Source organism: Bubalus kerabau, chromosome 4 (genome assembly GCF_029407905.1).
Source record: "Bubalus kerabau isolate K-KA32 ecotype Philippines breed swamp buffalo chromosome 4, PCC_UOA_SB_1v2, whole genome shotgun sequence".
Classification (NCBI taxonomy): domain Eukaryota; kingdom Metazoa; phylum Chordata; class Mammalia; order Artiodactyla; family Bovidae; genus Bubalus; species Bubalus kerabau.
Window position 1 is genome coordinate 38,998,119 of NC_073627.1, and position 23,197 is coordinate 39,021,315.

The 23,197-nt window shown below is 51.3% G+C and overlaps 1 protein-coding gene and 1 non-coding gene across 2 annotated transcripts in view; one reads left to right on the forward strand and one right to left on the reverse strand.

Moving 5' to 3' along the window:
* Positions 1-23,197, reverse strand: part of PITPNM3 (PITPNM family member 3) — a 92,389-nt gene that overhangs the window by 64,657 nt on the left and 4,535 nt on the right. Inside the window, exons 5-6 of the mRNA XM_055579646.1 lie at positions 12,354-12,417; positions 9,583-9,678 (exon numbers count right to left, since the gene is read on the reverse strand). Coding sequence (XP_055435621.1) covers positions 9,583-9,678; positions 12,354-12,417 — 160 coding nt within the window. The remainder of the gene's footprint in view (positions 1-9,582; positions 9,679-12,353; positions 12,418-23,197) is intronic.
* Positions 4,581-4,653, forward strand: TRNAE-UUC (transfer RNA glutamic acid (anticodon UUC)). The gene has a single exon. It is a non-coding gene; the product is annotated as a tRNA-Glu (tRNA).

The window sequence follows — 23,197 nt, forward strand, 5'->3', positions numbered from 1 at the left end:
CCACAGTGAAGACCCCACGCTGTGGAATGAAAGATCCTACGTGCCACAGGCAAGACCCAATGCAGTCAAAAGTAAATATGTTAATTTCTAAAAAGAAAAGAAGAAGCAAAGCCTCACCACTGGGTAGCAGTTTTTCTTTCAGTGAATTACTTGACTTCTCTGAGCCTCAGTTTTCCCATCAGTAAAATGGGACTGGAAACATCTAATCATAGAGTTGTTATGAGGATTAAAGGAGATAATGAATATAAAGGTCTTGGTGCATAGGGGGCTATTTATACATGGAAGATGTTAAGGACATTTCTTCACACAAGGAGGGAGTTGCCATCAGTATTTGAGCATACCAAGATTTGGCTGGGGTCAGAGCAGCTTTGGAATAACTGAGAAAGCAGTTCGGCCTCTAAGCCGTGAGCTATATGGAAACTTTAACCCACATCTCAACTTTATGAACCTTTTAATGTTTCCATCCTCCCTCTAGTCTTCCCTTCAATCCTGTCTCTACTCTTGTCCTTTCCTGGTCTGAAAGGACAGGAATTGGTGAATTAGAGGTGAATCAGAGGAATTGGTGAGGTCATATTCCCTAACCACACCGAACACCAGCCCCTGGGTCCTACACCTCAACTACACACATCTGGTGCTGTCCCTCATCTCAAAAAGGGACATTTCCTCAAGGATAAACCACAGGAATGACCCCACCCTCTCTTTAAAGAGTCAAGCCTTCCTGGTAAAGAGCTTTGCACTTTTTCTCATAGAACAGACATTAAAGGGTACTGAGAAGAATCCTCAAGCTCATCATAACCGAGAAAAAATGGGTCTGATCCGACCCATTTCACTGCCAAAGAACTTCACAGAGCAGATGGAACCAATATGGTGGATCCGAAGCTTGGGGAACTGTCCAGAGTTCTGAATCCATAATCTAGACCCCATTTCAGGCTGGAACACTCCCCCTTCCTGTCTTACTTGACGTGTTTATTTGATCTATTTAATGACATTTATCAAATCTTTACTATGCATTGAGATTGTTATGTGCTTTACAAATATTAATTCATTTCATTCTCATAACAATGCTAAAAAGATAAAATTCTTATTATCTCCATTTTATAGACAAGGAGCATGGAATAGTTCAGTAACTTGCTGAAGATCACTGGCTACAGCCAGGATTTAAACCCAGATATACTATTTCAAGAGTCCTAAAATCCTGCCTTCCTGATGGCTTGCCCTGGACATCCTGTATTGGCAGCCCAAGCGCCACATGCACCCAGACAATTTCCTGAGCCTGGGGTGTTCCATCTGGGCATGGTTTACACCTGTGGGCTGCATTGTGTTCTGGGCAGAACTCTGACTGAGTTTCAGTCCTGAGTTGCTCCAAGTGAACCCGTGCCTTTACAGATGGCCCTCAACTGTTCCTGTTTTCTTATCTCTTAAGTGGGAATAACACTCTGGTCCCACAACTCTCTCTAGCAAGCTTTCATGAGAACAAATGACATAGTAAACTTGAAAAGTCTATACAAGTCAAAATGCTGTAAACAAATATTAATGCTGGGGAAGTAGGATCACCGGGGGTTTAAGAGTTCTACTCTGGTGTTAGATTGACTCTTTTCAATCCTGGATGCACCATCTGCTAGCAATCTGACCTTGGACAGTAACCTAGGCTTCATGAGCCTCCATTTCCTCATTCATAAAATGATATCAGGGTAATGCCCATGTCCTAGGATTGCTGTGAGGACTAAGTGAGATAATGAAGGTAAACAGTCAGTAAGCATCAGTAGCACACAGTAGGAGCACAGATGTGAATAAAAGCACAGGAAGGTGAGGTACCACCCCTCTCACCACCAGAGCATGCGGTGTTCTCCCCTAACACTTAGTTCTGCTGCTGTCTGCCCCTATGTCATTCTGTCCCAGCTCCACAGTGGAGGCATCAGGGTCAGCCTGTAACCCACCTTGAGTGCCTATGTCTCCTGGCTCAGTGACCCAATCACACAGCTGTCTGCTTGTTCATTTAATATTCATCCTACAATGAATGGATTCTTGAGCAGTGCTATATGGCATGTGAGACATGACCTCCATCCTGGAGGAAATCAGTTTAGGTGAAAAAAAAAAAAAAACCACATGGGAAATTGACAGTCAGATGAGCGAGCTGGGGCTCCTGGTCTAGTGCTGGGTATACAGCAGGTGCTCACACATCCTAGCTTCCAGTTCCTCTGCCATGCATGATCCCTGTCTCTGGCTGTCTGTGACGCTATCAGAACCCTGAAAGCTCCCAGCTTCTGAGGCTGAGTGTGCACCATCCTTGGCATCTTTCCCCCTCTTCCTATTTATCTACCTGACCCACCTCCATCTTTCCCTCATGGTCTTCTGTCTGTCTTTCTAGGAAATGCATCTCCTCTCAGACTGTCCGCATGGTCCCCTCTGCTTGATGTCTGGCCCTTTCCCTGATCTCTGTCCCTCTGGGTCCTCACATTTCTCTGTCTCAGGCTCTCTGTCACGTGTGTCCCTCCCTTTAGGCCTCCATCACGATGACTCTTGGCACTTGATCTGTCTTTATCCCAGAACCTCTCTCCTCTCTCTGAGTGGCTGTGTCTCTTTCTTGTCCTCTCTCCCTCTCTGGGCTTCTCTTTCTCTCCCTGCGTGCCTGCCCCTCAGGATCTTTCTGTCTCTGCAGGTCTCTGACCTCACTCTCTCCTTCTGGGTCACTGTCTCTCTTTCAGCTCTCTCCTGTGCTCTCTTGGTGTGTCTGTTTGTATATCTGTGTTCGTGTGTGTGTGTGCACGTGTGTGTATCTGCATGTGGGTGTCCTCTCCCGTCCTGACTGAGTCTTGCTCTCTCTCCCTCTCTGCTTTCTCATATTTTCCCTGGCTCCCTTGCACTCTCTGCACACTCCTCCCGCAACCCACCCCTGTCTCTCCAGCTGCTCCCCCAGCTTGCAGACAAGCTTTCTCTCCCTCTCTAGGCCAATCCTCTGCCCCTGCTCTCAATACTCAGCCTTAGATCTTCAGTCTGGCAACAATGGGCTTGTCCCCTGAGTGGAAGCAAGAAACACATACACACACACCAACACACACACCAGCACACACACACACACACACCAGCACACACACACACACACACACACACACACACACACACACACACACACTCATACACACACGGAAAGAGCAGCCAAGAAAGCTCCTTCTAGAGTCATTTAGACAAACCAGGGAGCCTCGTGCCTCAGCCCTGAGCCTCTGCTCTATTTCTCTTCATTGTAGTACAAGCCTCCCAACAGAGGCCATGAGGCCACAAAGGGCTTGTTCAGACAAAACCCTGGTTATTGATTTCGCTTTTCAACTACTGATGACTGCTCCTGGCATGCCAGTTCCCAGCCCTGATGACCTCTTGTGTGGACACGGGTTTTGCATGTACTTCACCCCTAGTGAACCCCAGCTCCTGCCCAGTCTAGGTGCCAGGCTCAGCTCAGCCCCCAGCACCATGACCCTGGCCTTGACCCCAGACTGACTCCTCCCCTGGCCAGAGCCTGGATACAGCAAAAGCTGTAACCCCATGCTGGGGCTTCTGTGTCTGCTGGACCCTCAGGACTTCAGAGTGGGGAATCTCCCTGCCCTGTGCCAGGCAGGCTTCACCTTCAGCTCATGGAGGCCAGGGCTCGGTCACCTCCCACCATCAGCTGGTCCAGTTCCCTCTCTCACTCCTTGCCACAGACCCACATGCCAGTCTTTCCAAGGACCTAGATACGCCCTGCTCTGAGGCCTCTGGGACACACGATCACTAACCTCCCCAGCTGCTGAATGTTTGCCCCATTCCCCCACCTGCAGCCATACCATCATCCTCTCTTCATCACATAGGGGTCCCCACTCAGCCCATTCCCAGAAGCCTTTGGGGCAGCTCCTTGGCATCTACTTCTCTACTTCTACTCCTCCAAAGAAAGGGAGGGTCAGGGGTCAGCGACACACCTGTGCTTTACATCTCTGGGGGCTCCTTTGTCCAGCTTCCAATAGCAACATCCTCCACTCCACCCATGAGACAAACCCTGTACCCTTGCCGTGCTCCAGAGGAGGGACTTGGAGCCCCAAGACTGAAGACATGCCTGAGGTCAGACAGTAGCCAGTCAGTGCCCCAACCCTGGGGAGAACCTGGATGCTCTGAACCCAGACAACCTGTACCACTTTCCTCTGCTCCCAGAGACTCTGAGTTCTGAGTCTCCCTCCTGGAGCAGGAGCAGGGGTGCCCAAGGCCACCCCAGAAACATATCCGGAAGGTACCAGGCCGGTCTGTCCTCACACAGAGCACTAAGCCGGTGCCCCCTGCTCACTCTGGCCGCATCCACCTTCCTACTCACTGCTCCGGGAAAAGCCTTGCACTTCTGCTCCCCCTGGCCAGAACGCTGCCCCAGATCCCCACATGGCTCATTTCTTGTTATTCAGCTCTCAGCTCAAGGCTACATCCTCTGGGGACCTCCTACTCACTCAGTCACTCTATCACAGCCCCATATGTTATATTGGAGGGGGGGGGTGGGTGCCTCCATTTTTCTAACAGCATTTGACACTCAATAAACTACTCATATTTAAAATGCACAATTTGAGAATTCCCTGGTGGTCCAGTGGTTAGGACTTGGCATTTTCACTGCCAGGGGCCCAGGTTTAATCCTTGGTCAGGGAACTAAGATCCTGTAAGCGGCACAAGATAACCAAAAAAAAAAAAAAAAAAAGTACAATTCGATAAGTTTTGACATTTGTGCACACCCAGGAAGCCATCACCCCAATCAAGATAGTGGGCATATACCATCACCCTCAGAAGTTTTCTCCTACCCCTTTTGACCCCTCCTCCCCACCCCCAGGAGACCATAGATCTGTTCCTGTTGCTATAGACTTATTTGCATTTTTCTAGAGTTTTCTATAAATAGAACCATAGTATGCACTCTTTCTCGGCCTGACTCTTTTGCCTCCCCATGATTACTTTGAGATTCATCCATATCACTGGGTGTATCAGCTCATTCCTTTCTTATCGCTGATACCAAATACATGGATGTATTGCCATTTGTTTATTTGAATACCCACTGATGTACATTTGGGTTGTTTTTACTTTGAGGCCATCATAAAGCTGCTATGAACATTCAGGGACACATCTTTAGGTGGGCATGTGTTTGCTTTCCTTTTGGCTGAAAACCTAGGGGTGGAAAGGTAGTTAATGATGATCAACTCTTTAGGAAGCTGCAACCTGGTTTCTGAAAGGGCTGTCCCATTGTACATCCCCCCAGCAGAGCCTGAATGTCCCAATTCTCCACATTCTGGTCGGTTGACGTAATTAGCCATTTTAACAGGTATGAGGCAGTATCTCATTGTGGCTTTAGTTTGTATTTTCCTAATAACTAATGACGGTGAACATGTTTTCATTTTTTCACCTTTCGTTTTTCATTCATCTACCTTCTTTGCCGATATGTCTGTTCCTTTGTATTATTTTATTTATGGAACTTATCCATAGAACTCACTTGTGTGTTGTCTTCCCATCCATCATCACTAAACTGTACAGTCCAGGGAACTTCTATGGAGTCTGTGGACTCTGTACTCCCTATGCATAGGGCATGGGTTTGATCGGTTGGGAAACTTATATCCTGTGCGTCATATAGCATGCTGCTGCTACTGCTGCTGCTGCTGCTGCTGCTGCTAAGTTGCTTTAGTCGTGTCCGACTCTGTGTGACCCCATAGATGGTAGCCCACCAGGCTCCCCCATCCCTGGGATTCTCCAGGCAAGAATACTGGAGTAGGTTGCCATTTCCTTCTCCAATGCATGAAAGTGAAAAGTGAAAGTGAAGTTGCTCAGTCGTGTCCTACTCTTAGCGACCCCATGGACTGCAGCCTACCAGGCTCCTCCATCCATGGGATTTTCCAGGCAAGAGTACTGGAGTCAGGTGCCATTGCCTGCATGACCAAAATAAATAAATAAATCCATGGGAGCCAGGATGGGGTCTACTTGCCCTGTGTCCCATACAGGGAATACTGCCTGATACTTGATGGGCAGATGCTCAATAATTACTTGAGAGAGGGAATGAGTGACTCTGAATTCTAGCCCCTGCTCTGCCTGACTCTTTGTGTGACCCTGACCAAGTTTCCCAGTTCTCTGGCCTCAGTTTTCCAGCCTGTAAAATGGAGTGCGGGTGTTGAACTCAAAGATCTTGAGGACCCCCAGCCCTGACATGATCTGGGTTTGAGGCATGTCTCTTCTTGGCCACCATGGGTTTCCCTTCACTCTGCACTCCAACCTTGCCATGGCTCCCCAGCTCTCCTTGGACTCTATCGACAGGATGGGGTATGGAGCCTCTTGTGTCGGGGCACCTGGACCCCATCACCCACCCTGCAGCATCCAGTGAGAGGTACCAGTCACCCTGAGGCCCCACATCTGCTGCCATGGCCCAGGGAGTCGGCATCTTGCCCAGGGGTTGCTATAGACCCAGACAGCTCCATAGTCCTGAGTGACCCTCCTGGTCCCTCCCCTTCCTTACATACACAACCAGAGCCCCCCAGAGCCTAAGAGTCTCTGCTACCAGACCATGATCCATGAGGATCTCCCGTCCCCCCGGTAAACCCTAGTGCTGGACCAATGGGCTGGAGCTTGAGGGAGAAAGGGAGGGAGGAGGGCCCCATCTTCATTAATAAGTCAAAGGAAAAGGCCTGGCCTGGACACTGAGCCCCTGGCTCCAGCCCCTGTCCCACCTTGATGTGTGATCTGGACAGGCCCCTTCCGTGCTCTGGCCTCTGTTCCTCACAGTGTGGCTCCAGTGCAGGGGGAGGCGGAACCGTGGAGGCAGGAGGATGCAGGTGGGGACCGAGACCACGACCAGGTCAGGTCAGGCCTCAGCCTGGGACTGGGGAAAGAGGCAGGGAGGCGACCCTTCAGAGCATGCCCAGAAAGCCGGACGGACACCCACGGCTGGACCCTCGATGCTGAGAGAGCTGCCGGGTTGGCCTGAGTTAGCTCCTGGGAACGGAGGAGGTTGGCTTCACCTCTTACTGCCCCGAGCCAAGGAAACATGCAGAGGCCTTGCCCGGGGACACCTCAGGGAACAGACAGGAGGTGGGGAGTTGGCAACTCAGAACTGAAGAAGGTTCCAGCAGCCTGTGGGCAGACCATGCAACTAAGAGCTATGGATGCTCTGGGAGAGGTGACCTAGGAAGGGGCGAGCGGAGACGTGAGGTTCAGAGTCTGGTAGGCAGTGCTGAGAGGTGGAAGTCAGGGAAAGAGGCAGGAGAGTCTGCAATCCTGGGATAGTGGAGGGACAGAAAGATGGAGGAAGTGAGGACAGCGGGGAGGAGATGAAAAGAAGGTGGGACCACTCATAAGAGAGGCGTTAGAAATGAGGCCAACTTGAGAACTGCAGACTGAGCAGTGAGATGATGGGAACGGAGGACAGAATGCTGAGGGTCCGCAGGGGAGGGCAGCAGGAGGGAGACACAGCTGCTCAAAGGGAAGACAGGTGTGCGGGCCGTTGGGATGGAGGTGGAGCTGACCGGCGCCTCCCGCAGACGCATCCCGCCGTGAGCCATCCTCGTCATCTGGGAATGCAGAGCCCTGATGAACTGCAAAAATATTTTAAATGAAAGTGTTCTAAGCGTCAAAATATTGAAGCCGTTGTTGTCACACTGTGGGTTAGTTGCTATGGAGAAAGTCAGCCCCGGCTGCCACTCCAAGCAGACACCAATGGGAGACAGGCAAGAAGCCCGAAATGGGCTGGTGTGGGGCTGGCATCAGGGAGGGGACTTGGCACCCAGAGTCAAAAATGGGAGAGCCTCACTCTGGGACAGCATCCCACCACCAACCCCACTGTGATTCCTCCCCAAATCATCTAAACTGGATATAGTCTCCATTTCTGGAGGCACAGAGCTGATAGGGAAACTGAGGCCCAGAGCAGGTGACAGACTTGCCCGACATCACAGAACAAGTCAATGGCATGTTCTGTGATGCCAAGTTCCAACTGTCTGAGACCATGTTCCAACTGTCCTGCTCTGAGCCCAGAGGTCTTCCCAGCACATGCTCCATTTCTCTTTTCAAGACCCCGTTCAGCCAGGCATTTCAAAGCTAGTTCTATCTCAGGAGTAAGTCAATCCCCCAAATACGGTGACTTCCCAGAGGGGAGCTGAGCCGGCCAAGCAAGACGAGGACCCTCCTAGACTGGAGATCCTCCTGGGCTTGTGGGTCTTACCCACCCCTGCACAGTTCAGGAGCACGGCTGGGAGGGTCATCTCTCCTGAAGTCCAGGCAGACTCTGCCTCCCACTGGTCCCCACACCTGCCCTGCCCATCTCCATCTCTGAGACTGTGCTCAGGTCAATCTCTTAGTCTGAAATGCCCACCCCATTTAGTGCCCTCTTCTCCAATCCTTATAAGGCTTTTTTACAAAGAGTTTTGCTGGAGGTAGACCATTAAAAAAAAAAAAAGTCTTAGTTGAATTTGTTACAGTATTGCTTCTGTTTTATGTTTTGGATTTTTTGCCAAGGCATGTGGGATCTTAGTTCCCCGACCAGGGATCCAACCTGCACACCCTGCATTGGAAGGCAAAGTCTTAACCACTGGATCACCAGGAAAGTCCCCTTTATAATGCTTCTTGTTTTTCCATCCTCACTTACATAGTGCCCCTTGCTACATCTGGTGTGCTGGCCAAGCACCCGGCACCGAAATGCAGAGCTGATATATCCTCCCCTCCGTCGTCTCTCCCCTGAACGTCTGCTATGATCTTTCTAACGGGTCTCCATCTCCACCCCAGCTTCCCCTCCCATCTGTAGGCTGATCTTGCATGTTACCTACCAGGTCACATGCAGTCTCATCTCTCCTCTCCCCCAGCACACAGGCTTCCTTCAGTTCCTGGAAGGCCCCATCCTTCCTGCTTCAGCACCATGATACCTGCTATGTCCTCTGCCTAAGGCTCTTTCACTTTTCACCTAGCCAACTCCTACCCTCAGTTCTACAGAGAGGATGTTAAGGACCTCTACCCTAAATTAGATATCCCCATCATCACTCTATTAACATTTGATTCTTCTTATTCAGAGGTATTTTTCCCCATTTGGGGTTTTTGTTAGTATGTATATGTTTATTTGGTTTTTCCAGGTCTTAGTTGCAGCAGGCAAAATCTTCGATCTTTGTTGCAGCATGCAGGATCTTTGGTTGCGGCATGTGGAATCAGGTTCTCTGACCAGGGATCGAACCCAAGCCCCCTGCATTGGGAGCACCAAGTCTGAGCCACTGCACCATCAGGGAAGTCCCTTATTCTCCATTTGTGGTTGTATTTTCCTTCATGTCACTGCTTGATCTTCGCCTCTCCCACTAGACTATAAGCTTGACCAGGGCAGTGACCATGTCTGTTGGTTTCCTGCAGTACCGTGAGCACAGGAAATAGTTGAGCAACTCAGTAAATATCTCAAAGAATGCGTGACAGGGCGCTGAGCCCCAGCCCTGGGGGAATGTACAGACTGGGTGATTATGAAGCAAGGAACTGCAGAGTCTGAGTGGGGAGAGAGATCAACTCCCAGTAGCGCCCTTTCTTGGTGCTTCTAAAAAAGGTCACCCAGCTATTGATGGGAGGATGGGATTCACTCACCTCTAGCATCAAAGAATTCATCATCAGAGCTCTCCACTGAGTCGCTGAGGACATTTTGAAGGTGCCAGGGGGCACCACCGCCTGGGGGAGGGCCACCTGCCAAAGAAAACACACTTGTTAGCCAAGCTTGTGACTGTGTCTTGGCATGAAGGAGGTAGGTGCAGACCACCCCGGACCAAGGTTTGGTCAGCACTCTGCACATCCCTGCCCTCTTGACTTCAAGTGCCCTGCCCCTCACAGAGCCATCCCACTGCTGTGCTTTCATTTAAGCCCCAAACACCTCTCTGAAATGGCTGGGGGGAGCAGGAACAAGGGTGCCCATTTTGCACACACCCAAACCAAGACCAGAGGCAGTTAAGAGACATTGCCAAGTTGACACATGTATCAGGAAGCATCAAGTAAGTTTTGCTGTGTTAATAAAAGATCTTAAAACAATAACAGGGTCTTCCCTAATGGTCCAGTGGTTAAGAATCCACCTTCCAGTGCAGGGGACTCAGGTTGGATCCCTGGTTGGGGAACTAAGATTCCACCTGCCGTGGGGCAGCTAAGCCCACGCACGCGCTACAACTACTAAGCCCAGGAACCCGTGTGCCACAACTAGAGAGAAGCCCTCGCGCTGCAGTGAAAGACCTAGCCAAAAAGAAATGAATGCGTAATTAAATATTAAAACAATAATAGTTCACTTCTCACTCACACACAGGTAGGAAGGGGGCTCTGGCCACGGCAGTCACTCATAGCTGCCACCATATGATGCCAGCATCTCAAAAAGGGACTCCAAGGCTTTCAGAAGCAGGGGAGGAGAGCACAGAAAGTCATGCCCAGTCGTAAACACGTCTTCTCACATGCGACACACTTCTGCGCAGGTGTCATTGGCCAAAGCAAGTCACGTGGCCATGGCCAGCTTCAAGAGGGTGGAGGAGAGGAGAAGCTGACATCCTGATGCGCAGAAGTGATGTCTGCTGCACACGTGTGCAAGCCAGGCTGGGACTGCAGCCTCCCCTGGGGAAAAAAGCCCCAAACTAAGAGAAAGGGGACCGGAGCTTGCGTTCTGCCCTGTCTCTGCTACTTACAACCTAGCGGCCATTCCCACTCCATACTGCAGCCTCAGTTTCTCAGTCTATAAAATATCAACAACAATCAATCCCAAGCTGGAAGGATCAGAAATAATGCATGCTCAGTGCCAGTATCTCGGGAGGCTCAGTGATGATGCCTACTATTATTTTTAATACCTGCAGAGGCCAGAACGTAGGCTGGGGGGTATTCCAGAGCAGACAGGAACAAGTGCATGCAGAGAATGTGGCCCCCTGGGGGCCCCAAACTCAGCCCCAACCCACCTCCTGCCCCGGGACCAGGGGAAGGAAGGCCAGAGATACAGGTGGGTCAGGAGCCTCTCTCTCCCGCCCCCCTTTTTCAGGGCCTCTTTACTTCGCACTTTGGGACTCTCAGGAAAGCAGCTGATATCTGGCACATTCAGGAAGCCCTCCGATGGCTCCCAAGACACGTGAAATACTGGAGATTGTGGATGAATTCCAGTCTAATTGTAAACACTAAAACCATAAAAGTGTTGGGAGAAAATTGACCTGGTAATTTTCCTGAGGAAGTAATCAGAGAAGTAGACAAAGATGGCAATACACAGTTGATCAACTCAGTGTTCCAGTGATATCCACCAACCGGAAGAAATCCCAGTGTCCACCCACAGAGGACCAGATGTATATTCACAGTTAGCAAGGGGATTCTTTGCAGTTGGTAGAAAAATAAAGTAGCTTCTTATGTATTAACATGGAAAGATACCCACGGAGTATGGTTAAGAGAAAAAAAAATGCACATGGGTCCCAGAACCATGTTTCTTTTGATCCCATTTTTGAAAAATATACTCCTGCTTGCACACTGAGGATATGTACAGCATGTTAGTTAAGAACTCAGGGTCTGAGGTTGGAAGAGCCCCAGATTCAAGCTCAGGCCCTCACCTCTTAGAGGCTGTATGATGTCACCTGTCTGTGCCTCAGTTTCGCCAGCTATAAAGTGAGGAAAGTTCATACCTGCCCCCACGAGCTTGTTGGAAGAATGAAATAGGGATTACCTCTACAGAGCAAAATTTAATAAGAAGAGGCAGGGAAAACTCCATGTTTCCACTGCACATATAACTTCATATGCCCATTAATTTTATAAATTCATCTTATCAGTGCTAAGACGTACATTTTTTCCACACTTCAACAGCTTTAAAACTGGGGTGTATCTTACGTGGTGGCATGTCCTAATTTCGTTGGCATTGTTTATTCTTTCTTGGGGTATAGAAAATAGTGATGCATCTTACAATTCATTGCATCGTAATTCAATGGAAAACAGTAAAACCATGCTGCACACAGGGTTTATCTTCCTCTGTTCAGCCCTGGCCATCTAGTACACATGGCTTCTTGCATCAGCAATGCCCCTACTTTGGTTCCCCCATCTGTGCAATAAATAACCCAAAAGAGACTTTCCCCTGAAACTTTTCAACTCCGACTGATGCTTGAGGAGCTGATCTGGCACATAGTAGATGTAAATGAACCAGCACGAGGTGGGCATTCCCCCAGCCTTGGCTAGAACACACCTCATGACGCATTCCCCAGAAAACCTGCTGCAGCCTCAGCTCACTGCACCCAGCTACCCTGCAGGATGCTGGCACCGTTTCCTGCCCTGAGCCCAGATCCCAGAACACAAACTGCTCCTGAAGGGAGAGGCCAGCACAGGTCAGCCCTAGCCCTCCGGCCTAGCCCTCCTGCCCCACCCACCACAAACTCCCAAGCACACATCCCACTTGAGCTTCATGGCTTGAAGCCAAGCAAAAATCACGTTCTGAAACACAAAAAAGGCAGAGATCATCAGGAAAACCGACCTGGGAGTCACTTCTGGGTGTAAATCTGGGTCTTCCCCCACATCCCCAGTGGGGACACTCTAAGCTTTTCATTCTCAGACAACAGTGTGGAGGACATGACAGTCTAATCAGCAATTTCCTTCCTATGACCCTGGATTTATTGCAAGGGAGTTGGAAGAATCCAGAAACACCATAAGTGAGTATTTCTAACATGACTATGGGACTGTTTCCCAAATGTATATGGGGAAAGTTCTGGCTAGAGAAATAAGACAAGAAAAAGAAATAAAAGGTATACATATGAGAAAGGAAAAATACAACTGCTTTTATTCTCAGATGGCATGATTGTTTATCTAGAAAACAATAACGCTACAAAATCTACCAAAAAAAAGAAACCAAAAACCCTACTGGAACTAATTATTGAGGATAGTAAGATGACAGGATAGAAAATCAAAATACAAAAGTCAGTTGCACTCCTGTATGTCAGAAATGAACAAATGGAATTTGAAATTTGAAAAATAATACCATTTACAATAGCACCAAAATACAATAAAATAAAGAAGTGCATAGGTATACATTAAATGTATGCGACGATTTCTGTGGTCCAAAAAATACAATCATTTAAAATCCTTCCTGATTTTACATTAATTTTATATGTTTTCTCAATCAACAGATATCAAGGATATAAAAATTATCAGACATACGATATGAATGTGCAAATATCCCTTGCTGTCCAAATCTATTCCATTTCTAAGAAAGCAAGAATCTGGACAGTCAGGACAGTCATATTAACCTCATCTATTTGGTCCCTGAGTTTTGTATGATGAGCAGCAAGAGTTTAATTAGTGGTGGGTTCATCTAAAGATATATCTGTGTCGATTTGTCTCCTGAATTTAAATAGTGAAGTTTCAACGAGAAGGGACTGGCTATGGTGGGTCTCGTACCCGCAGAGTATTCACTTCACCCACAAACAAAGAAGGGCAACGGCATTTCTGTCAACCTCCCCCTCCTAAAGAGAGCGTGTGTTAGAGCCTGAGGAAAAGAGGGGAGCTCTGGAATTTGTCCCTCCCTCGCCTCCCCCACCACATCCATCCTTGGGGCTACCATCACCTTAGGCTATCGCAGCACCCACACCATGTGATGGGCTGGACTTGCTGGGAGTCCCAGTGGGGAGAGCCCGGCAGCGGGGAAGCCTGCAAGGAGCCTGGTTCAGCTCCATTTGAAGGACATGTTCTTCCAGCTAGAGATGGGCAGAAAGGGAGTAGGGCTTTGGGGGTGTCCAAGGGAGCTGCCCATCCTGCAAGGCACTGTATTAGGTGCTGCGGACATCGAGGTGAATAAGAGGGATAGAGTGGGGCCCTCCCAAAGCGTACTCTACAGGGGGACAGAGGAGGCAGACCTAAACAGGGAAGCGATAATCCTTTCAGCAGTGGCAAGTGCTAGGAAGAAAGGAAAGCCGTCCTTCCCACCTCCACCGTGCCCTTTTTCCTCAAGTGTCTCTTACAGTGTCATCCTAGCCTAGAGAACAGACAGGCATGAATGCGTGGATCCGTACATCCACCGAGGGACGATGACAAGGGCATTCGGCTCCAAAAGAACTCTGTCACCAGCGAGTTATAAACACTGGATCAGTGCTGTTTCTCCTTCCACATGAACTCCTCACCTGAGTGTTGAGTCTCCTTTGTGGTCAGTGTCTACAGTTGATTTTCTCTTTAAAAGCATCTTTTATCTGGTTTAGTGCCATCCTCTTTGTTTTCAAAATACCTTCACTGGTTTTTAAATGCACACTCGAAGTTTGAACCTGCTACAGTCCTTCCCTCTTTGCAGACAGGCTGCTCAAAACAACCTCTGGAAAGGTAGGTATTCAACACGTAGGGGGATCTCAGTTATCTACCCTGGTGCAAAAAAGAACTTATAAGAACGGATCATGTGGGCTTCCCTGGTGGCTCAGCGGTAAAGAATCCGCCTGCCAATGCAGGAGACACAGGTTCAATCCCTGGTCCAGGAAGATCCCACATTGCCATGGTACAACTGAACCCGTGTGCCACAACTATTGAGTCTGTTCTCTGGAGCCCAGGAACTACAACTACTGAGCCCACGCGCCATAACTACTGAGCCCCTGGGGCCCCTAGAGCCCACACTGTGCAGCAAGAGAAGCCGCTGAAATGAGGACACGCATCGCAACTAGAGAGTAGCCCCCAATCTCCACAACTGGAGAAAAGCTCGAGCAGCAACAAAGACCCAGAGCAGCCAAATATAAAACAAATAAATAAACTGATTTTTTTAAAAAAAAAAGGACAGATCATGTTAAGAAGCAGCCGTCACCTGGCTTATGGAGGAAGATGTTCCCTTCATCTCTTCCTCCAGCATGCAGGGTTTTTTTTTTTAGCAAACGGCAAAGGTCATATTTCAAAAAAGGAAAACACTGATATAGTCTTGGGAGGGCATGAGAGGAAGACTTTTCTGAAAATGTGGAGGGTCAGTGGAGACTTGAATGGTGAGAAAGAGCCAGACATCCTAAGCGCTGGTGTGTACATCCATGTGTGTGCATGCACATTCCTGGCACACACGTGTGGCAAGGACAGTCAGAGGATGAGAGTAAGAGCCTTCCTGGATGAAGGAACTGCAAGGGCAAAGTTACCCATGAGGGGCAGAAAGAAACCCACGTGGCCGGAGCCAGTGACAGAGGGAAACAGGTATAAGAAGAGGTGAGAGAGGAAATGGAGCCCGAGCAGGTAGGGCTCACCTGCATGTCATAGATGGGAGCTCAGGACAGGTGGGTTTTAAGGTTTTCACTTCTATCCAGAGTCTATCACCTGCTTACTTCCAGAAGAGGGGACCCAGATGCCCAAGAGGTTCAGGAAATCTCCCAAGGGGTAGGGGGGTCTCAGGTCAGGTTGCTAAAGGCCACATATGGTCTTGAGAGTCAGAGAAGGTGGGTGCCTAGATCCCAGATCAGTGAAGGCAAAGGCCTAGAAGCACAACCTTCTTAAGGTAGATCCCTGTCCTTCATCTCTCTGCATTCTGTGTCCAGTATAGGGTCCCAGGCGGAAGAGAACCAAGAGGTGTTTGTTAAACAAGCAAATGATCAAAAAATGATCTGCTGGCAGCTTCACAGGTATTATCTAAACTCATCCTAACCAAGTCCCATAGAGCAGGTGTTATGAATTTCCATCTTACAGTTCAGGAAATAAAGTTCAGAGGTGTGATGTCATTCAGTTGAAGTCATAAAGCTCATAAGGGATGAGGCAAGATCCGAACCCAGGTCCATCTGACTCCAGGGCCTGTGCTCAGGACCACCAGACAGGGTGTGCTCTGCAGAAGAGCTCAGGGCAGGAGCCCAGTCTCTTCCTCGCTTCTCTCCCCCAGGCTGCAGGGTCTCCAGGGCTCAGCCCTACACCCTCCAACAGACTGTCCTTCTGTCCCACCTTCTCTATCACACTTATTCAAAACTCTAAATCAAGGGACTTCCCTGGCAGTCCAATGGTTCCAATGTAGGGGGTGTGGGTTCGATCCCTGGTCAGGGGACTAAGATCCCACAAGCCATCCAGCACAGACCAAAAAAAACACTAAATCAGGATAAAAGAGAAAAGGGAATACCCCAATCCTTCCCTAGCAATCCAGAGAAACAAACAATCCTTCACACCCCATGATGCACTGGTTCCCCAGCAGAGCTCAGAGGAGCAGGGTGCAGGGGGAGGGGCTGTGGGGAGCCATTCCTGCCCCTCTCCTGATCCATCTGCCCGCCACCATCAGGCCCAGTGCAGTCTCCCTGACCTTGTCACAGGCTTGGGTCTCCCCAGCATGAGTGCAGCCAGCAGTCAGTCACCCACTTGCCCACCTTAGCCCTGGTTCCCATGGGCACAGGAATTGGAAGATGGACAGACAGACAGGAGCTCTGGGTGCTCTGCCCTCTACCGGGGACTCCAGGGCAGCTCCTGCCTGAAGGTCAGCGCTCCCCACCCCAGAAGGGAGACACCACCCTGCTCTTGGGAGCCCAGTCTGAGGGGAAAGAGAGTCCACAGCAAGGAAAGCCCTGGCCCAGTAAAGTGAGGGAGGCAGGAGGCATTGGCCAACTCCTCCTGGGCCAGACCTTGAACCAGATGCTGCTTAGGAGGTATGAGCTCTGACAAAGCTGAATGGGCTCAATCCCTGGCCTCAGTGCCAGCCTCGGGGCCCAGCCTACGTGGCCCGGCATAGGGCAAGGGACAAAGGAGGGGTGGGCGGCCTGGCTCCTGGGTGAAATACCACATCAACCTAGCCCGGAGAGGTGTAGACAGCACCTCCCAGAGGCAGGCAGCCTGGAGGCCTTCCTGGAGGAGGAGGCAGACTGAGCCTTAAAGGAAGTGGGGGCAGAATTGGCCAGGCTGGGGAATGGGGGAGGGAGGAGAGACAGGGGTCAAAGCAATCTCTTGGGCCATTTCCAAGAGACGCTGGACCCAGAAATTTCTCCTCAACTGTAAGAGTGAGGGAGGGAACATGGGCGTCTGCTGTGACCGCTGTGGCCCTGCAGGGGTTCAAGTGACAATATCCAGGCCTCCAGGGAGTCACAGCACCTCTGAGCTGGCCAAAGTGGGTGCCCGGCACTGACCCTGCCACCCGTGACCATGGCCACAGCTTCTGTGCCCAGTCCTGCCTGAGGACACATCTGAAACTGAGACCTGGCCAGCCTGCTGGATCCCGGCAATCTGTGCCTCAGAAGAAAAGGGCTCATTCAGGCAGGTCCCTTGTCTCCAGTCTCTGTCTCCTGTGTCCACATACACACACACCGGCACGAGAATGGCAGGTTCTACAAGCACAAGCATCTGGGTCTAACTGCTGATCATCGATGCTGCTAAATCATCAGGCTGCCCTGAGGACAGTGGGAGCCCCGTGGACACAGACATGTAGAGAGCATGCACGCATGCTCAGTCACTTCAGTCATGTCCAACTCTTTGTGACCCTGTGAACTGTAGCCTGCCAGGCCCCTCTGTCCATGGGATTCTCCAGGCAAGACTACTGGAATGATTTGCCATGCCCTCCTCCAGGGGATCTTCCTGGCCCAGGAATCAAACCTATATCTCCTGCGGGTCTTGCATTGCAGGCAGATTCTTTACCGATGAGCCACCTGGGAAGCCAGGACATGTAGAGTCCAGAGCCCAAATGTGGCCCACACAGGCACACACACACACAGACACACACACATATAGAGTCACACTTCACTGCTCCTCAGCTCAGACCTGAGGTCCCAGGGGTCCTTCTACACACTGGATGCAGTGAGAGATGCACAGAATCTGGGAAAGGCTCCTACAGGCAGGCAGGGGTGCGAGGGGGGACTAGAAGGGGCGGGGAGTGGGAGGGAGGGATGTGACCCACCTCCTCTCTGCCCCTCCTCCCAGAGCCCTGCCTTCCTCGCCTCTCACTGTCCCCTCCTGCTCCCAGTAGTGAAAAGACAGGCTCTTCTGTCCATGGAATTTTCCAGGCAAGAACACTGGAGTGGGTTGCCATTTCCTTCTTCCGCGGATCTTCCCGACCCAGGAACTGAACCTGGGTCTCCTGCATTGCAGGCAGATTCTTTACCGTCGGAGCCACCAGGGGAGGGCTGGTTCACATCCCAGCTCTGCCACTTCTCATGTAAGTTATCTTGATAAATGTCACTACGGCACGCTGTGCCTCAGTCTCCTCCTCTGTAAAATGGGGATCATAACAGTCTTCCCCTAGAGCTGCTAGAAGGATCACATGAATGAATATTTGAAAAAGGTTTGGCGTAGTGCCTGGCACTCAGACAGTGCTATAAAAGGGTTTGTTAAATAAAATAAATAAATCATGATATCCACGGGGCTTTCTTTGATCCTTTCACAGTGGACACTCCCAAGGATGGGCCCCTCTCCTTCTCCTCCAGCCCCTGGAACGGGAGCCCCAAGGGCAGGGCAGGAACTGCTCACCTCACCCAGAGGCTAGAATAGCCTGAACCCTGACACTCTTGGGGCTGCTTCTGGTGCATGGCTGGCCTCTCTCCTCTCTGCCAGTGCAGCTCCCTGGGGCTGTGTCTTGTCTGCCCCCCTCCCCTAGATCTTGAGTTACCTAAAGCCAGGACCTCCACTCTCTCCAAGCCCCACCACCCATCATCAGTCTGGGTTCCAGTAACATGCCACCACTGGGAAGCACCCCCGCTCCACCATGCCATGTTCTTTCCCTCCAAGACGTTGCTCCTGAAGTACCTGGTACCTGAAATACCCTCCATCCCCAGCCCCCAGCCCCCAGCTGAAAGCTTTCCTTGACCCCCACGCTGGTCTGGACACCTGCCTCTTCTTTGTTTCATAACATCCTCTACCTGTGCCCATCAGAGCGCCTGTCTGTAGACTAGGTCCAGGCCTGCCTGCTACACTGGGCTGTGGGTTCCTCCAGGAAGACACTCAGTAGGTATCTTCCCCAGGCCTGTAGCCTCTCCTAGCCCAGGACCAGAGAAAGTTCTTGTTATGCTCAGCATGGCCCAGCACCAGGTAGATCTCAGGAGAGCCCTCTCTCAGGAAAGTATCCCATAGGGAATGTCCTCAGGCCCCCTCTCTGGGTCAGGATGAGCCTGACAAGATCAATCAGGGCCAACCAGCCCATGCTCAGCCTTCAAGGGGCTATGGGGCCACCCAGGAAGAAACAAGAGGCCAGGAGAAGCTGCTTCCAGAAAAAGGCATTATTGAAGGAAACCAGTGCTGGTTGGGGGTTGGTTGCTATAGAAACAGGTCCTAACTATCTCCCAAACTGCTGTATGCACCACTGATGAGCTCGTGTGCTGGGCTATTTCAGGGGACATGCCAGGCACCCCAGAAGTGCCTGCATGCTGGGGTTCCCAGCACCTGAAGCCCAGATCCTGCAGGATCTGGAAGGAATACAGTCTCCAGGGCCCCCAGGTAGCTCCATCAGTCCAGGGGTGGACTCAAGGATTGAGGCTGAGACTCCAGGCTGCAGAATTTTCCTCAGACTAGCCACAGCCCACCCCTGACCTCAACCACAGCCTAACCTCAAGCTGCCCATAGATCAAGTCACAACCCCAATCACAGAATAACTGGGACCCCATCTCAAACAGGCCATGAAGCTGACCACAGGCCATGCCACGAACTAAGCCTTGACCCAACCACACATTCAGCAACGACTCAAAAAAAAAAAAAAAAAAAAAAAAGCAATGCCTCTAGCCACCGACTGCGGCCTGACCCTGGCCATAAACAGCACCGGGCACCATCAAGGGGCTGTAGCATATAACTTTAAGGCTATTTTTGCAGCTAACACTAAATTCTGTGCTGCATTTTCCACCACTGCCAGGGGTTTGCAGGCACTTCCTACGGTCCCCAGGACAGCCCAGTGAGGTCAGTTCAGAGGAGCTCTGCTCCTGTTTGTGATGACAAAGGGAGAAGCTCAGATGGGGTCACACTCCCTGCCCAGGGGTGCCGGTGGGGAGGTTGGCAGGCCTGAGCGTGGGATGACAACCCCAGTCTCCCAAGCAGGACACAGTTGGCCCAACTAGTTGCTCTGGGGGAAAAAAAAAATGTGGTTTTTGAAGACCTGCTGGTGTCTCATAAATATGCCACTTAAATACCCATTAATTACTTTATTTAGGAGATAATTAGTGATTAATAGCTTTGGCTATCTATTGTACTTTCGTTTTGCTCTGCCAATTCGGCTCCCAACAGTTTTGAGTTATTTGGAACAATTCTTTCCAGCCCCAGATGTCCTCGCTCCGTCCCACCAGACTCTGGCTCCATACGGGAGAGGCTTTCTCCTGCCTCTAACGGGAGTTCCCAGTACACCTGCCAGTTCACCACTGATGGCTCCGCCTCCTGCAGGCTCCTCAGAAGGGCTGGGGAGGGGGAGGGGAGCCCCAAAAACCAGGACAGAGGGGCCCCTTCCAATCACCCCAGGACCCCCAGTGTGGACCAGGGAACAGAGACCAGGAGGGACCCAGGCATCCAACCAGGGCGTGGGGAGGCCAGATTGGGGGGGTGGAGGTTGTCATAGACTCAACAAAGGATGCTGGGGGCTCCTTTAAAGCGCTCCCCCACCTCAGTGAGCTTCCCAGCTTGCCGGTAAGGTCACCAAAGGCTGCCGTCAGTTTGAATGGGGCAGCAGCAGGGGAGTGGCCCCACCAGCCAAGGCCAAGGTGGCTCCACGGGAGCCTTGGTGACCCTGCTACTCTGGGACGACTATAGCACAGGGAGGGGGCCCAAGGTGGCCTTGGCCCCACTAGGCTTTGCATCTGGTGCCAAATCACAGCACCAGGGAATTGCCAGCCGGGACCCCGCAGGTGGGGCTGTGGAATGCTCTCCACACCGCTCCAGTTTACACTGAACAAGAAGGAAACAAAACGGCAGCAAGGGATAAACACCACCCCCCCCCACTGGGCAGTAATGGGAAAGCTGAAAATAGCTCTTTTTACCACAAGGGATGATTCCAGAGTCGGTCAGCTGAGACCAGCTTCACGGGAGGTGGGAAGTCGGGGGATGAGAAGGGAATGGGAGGCCAAAAGGAGCTCTGATCCAGACAGCAGTGAGCTGAACCACTCGGGAGCCGTCCAGGGAAGGTCAGAGGTGTCTGAGGGATGGATGGGTGGCCACAGCCACTCCAAACCCGCTGAAGACAGCCTCGCGGAAGAGCTGCAGCCCCTGGAACCCGAGCCCAGAGCCTGCACACCTAGATGCATCCCCAAGGAGGTCAGGAGCGCAGGAGTGACGTGCTCTGCAGACACTGAGCCAAGCAAACACGGCATCAGCGGCAGACAGCTCGGAAGAGGCCTCTCGGATCCACTAGAACTCGGTGCCCCTCCCAGACACAAAGCCCGACGTGTTTCTATTTTTGCTTTCAACCCTTGTTTGGCATCCCCAGCTAACAGACGGCCACTTCCCTCCCTCCGGAATAACAGGTCATCTGGGAAGGAGGAACACCTCCTCCCTGGCCTCCCCAGCCCTAGGTCTGCAAATTAACAGGCCGACCATTCAAAAGGAAGACAAGACTCCAGACAAGCACACACAGCATGCCCCTGCCAGGATACCTGGGGAGAAGAGCTTAGTGCCCCTGCACTCTGGTTTCCAGAGACAGACTCATTAGCACCTGCCCCTCTTTCTCCCACCAGCCCCCAGCCTTGGCAGCCCCACAGCCACAAAACCTTCCCTGAAGGTCCTGAATTCACCCCACGGACAGGTCACAGCCAAGCCCCTGCAGCCCCTTCCCTAGTCTCCAACCGAGCCCTGATGTGGCCATGCCTGCTTTCGGCCTGGTCCCAACTTGAACCGTGGTCCCACCCACAACTGAAGCTCATAAAATGCCACCCTGGAGAGAGCCTGGAGGAGGCAGGGTGGACGCTCCACTGCAGGCACCCAGTTCCCACCCCAAAGCCTCTGACAGGCAGGGGGCACCCCACACGTGTACCCCCATGGGGGCTGGTGGCCACACAGCTGTGCAGGCCTCCGCAGGCAGGCAGACGTGGGGCCCTGGAGGTGGCATTTACCTCCTGCATGACTCACTAAGGCGCCCATTCGTTTGCAAAAGGGGTGCCGGGTAGCATTTTCCTTCTCTTCAGAAAACAAGAATTTTAAAAGAAAGAGTATAAAGAGGTTTGAGGGAGTGGGTGGGGAGCTCAGATCCTATTTGATTTCCAAACTCATTTGTTATGCATTCTCTCCTCCCCACTCCCACCCCCAGCCCTTTCCCTGGGGGCTCTGGCCACCCTCTTCTACAAAGCTCCTGGCTGCAGATGTGGTGGTAGGCTGGGGTCCTTGGACCCCCAGGAAGCAGGTGCTCTCCAAATGCCTATCCTCAGCTCCCCATCTGTCCTCCCATCCCCACCAGCCTCTGGGGGGGTCCCCTTGAGGAGGGAGACGGGAGGAGGTGAGGGCCAAAAGGCACAGTGAAGCCACGGGGAGAGAGGCTGAGGAGGAAGAGAGCAGTGTTTCAACTAGAGCAAACTCAGAGCTGTCCTGTGCCCCTAGCTCTTTCCTTCTGGTCCCCCTTTTACAGGTGAGAAAACTGAGGCCCAGAGGGGCAGTTCAAGAGCAACCAGTGACAGAGCCAGGTCTGTTCTTTGTTACACAGTCAAATTCCCAGGAATGCTGAATCCAAGAGAAGAAGAGACCTGAGTTCTAATTCCAGCTCTGCCTCTAACTTCATGTGTGACCCTGGAATCAGATACTTAACCATTCTGGGCCTCAGTTTTCCCATCCATGAAATGGGAATGACATCAGCCCTACTTCAAAGAGATGCTGGCATGTTGCTGGATAGGAAAGCACGTTGACTGCTACCCAAAATGAGCCAGATTCTTCCTGGAATGCTAGTCACTGACCTTCTCCCAAGCCTGGAATCCCAGGGAATTTCTAGGAGGCACCCAGATCGAAAAGAAGCCCCCAGTCCTCAAGTCCTCACTGGTCTTGGGAGTTCACACCCTCTGTTCTTGAAGACACCAGAGCTCAGAGTAAAACCTTTTGCCTTTCTGGCCTTGGTCTCCCACCTGCATAATTAACTGGTAGGACCGGAAGATCTCCAAGACTCTTCTATCCATGAACGATCACAGTCCACTAAGACATATATGAGAAAGCATCACACATTCTGGCCAGTCTGACACAGACAGGGCCCCAGAGAAGGGGTCTAGCCATGTCCTCAGCCTCTGTGTGCCACCACTGGGCTCCCAAACACCGGCCAAGACCGCCACCGGGGTTTACAGGCCCAGGACCACGTGCTCACTGTGGGACTCTGTTTCACGAACCATGCTGTGTTGACTCACTGCCCAAACCTCACCACAGG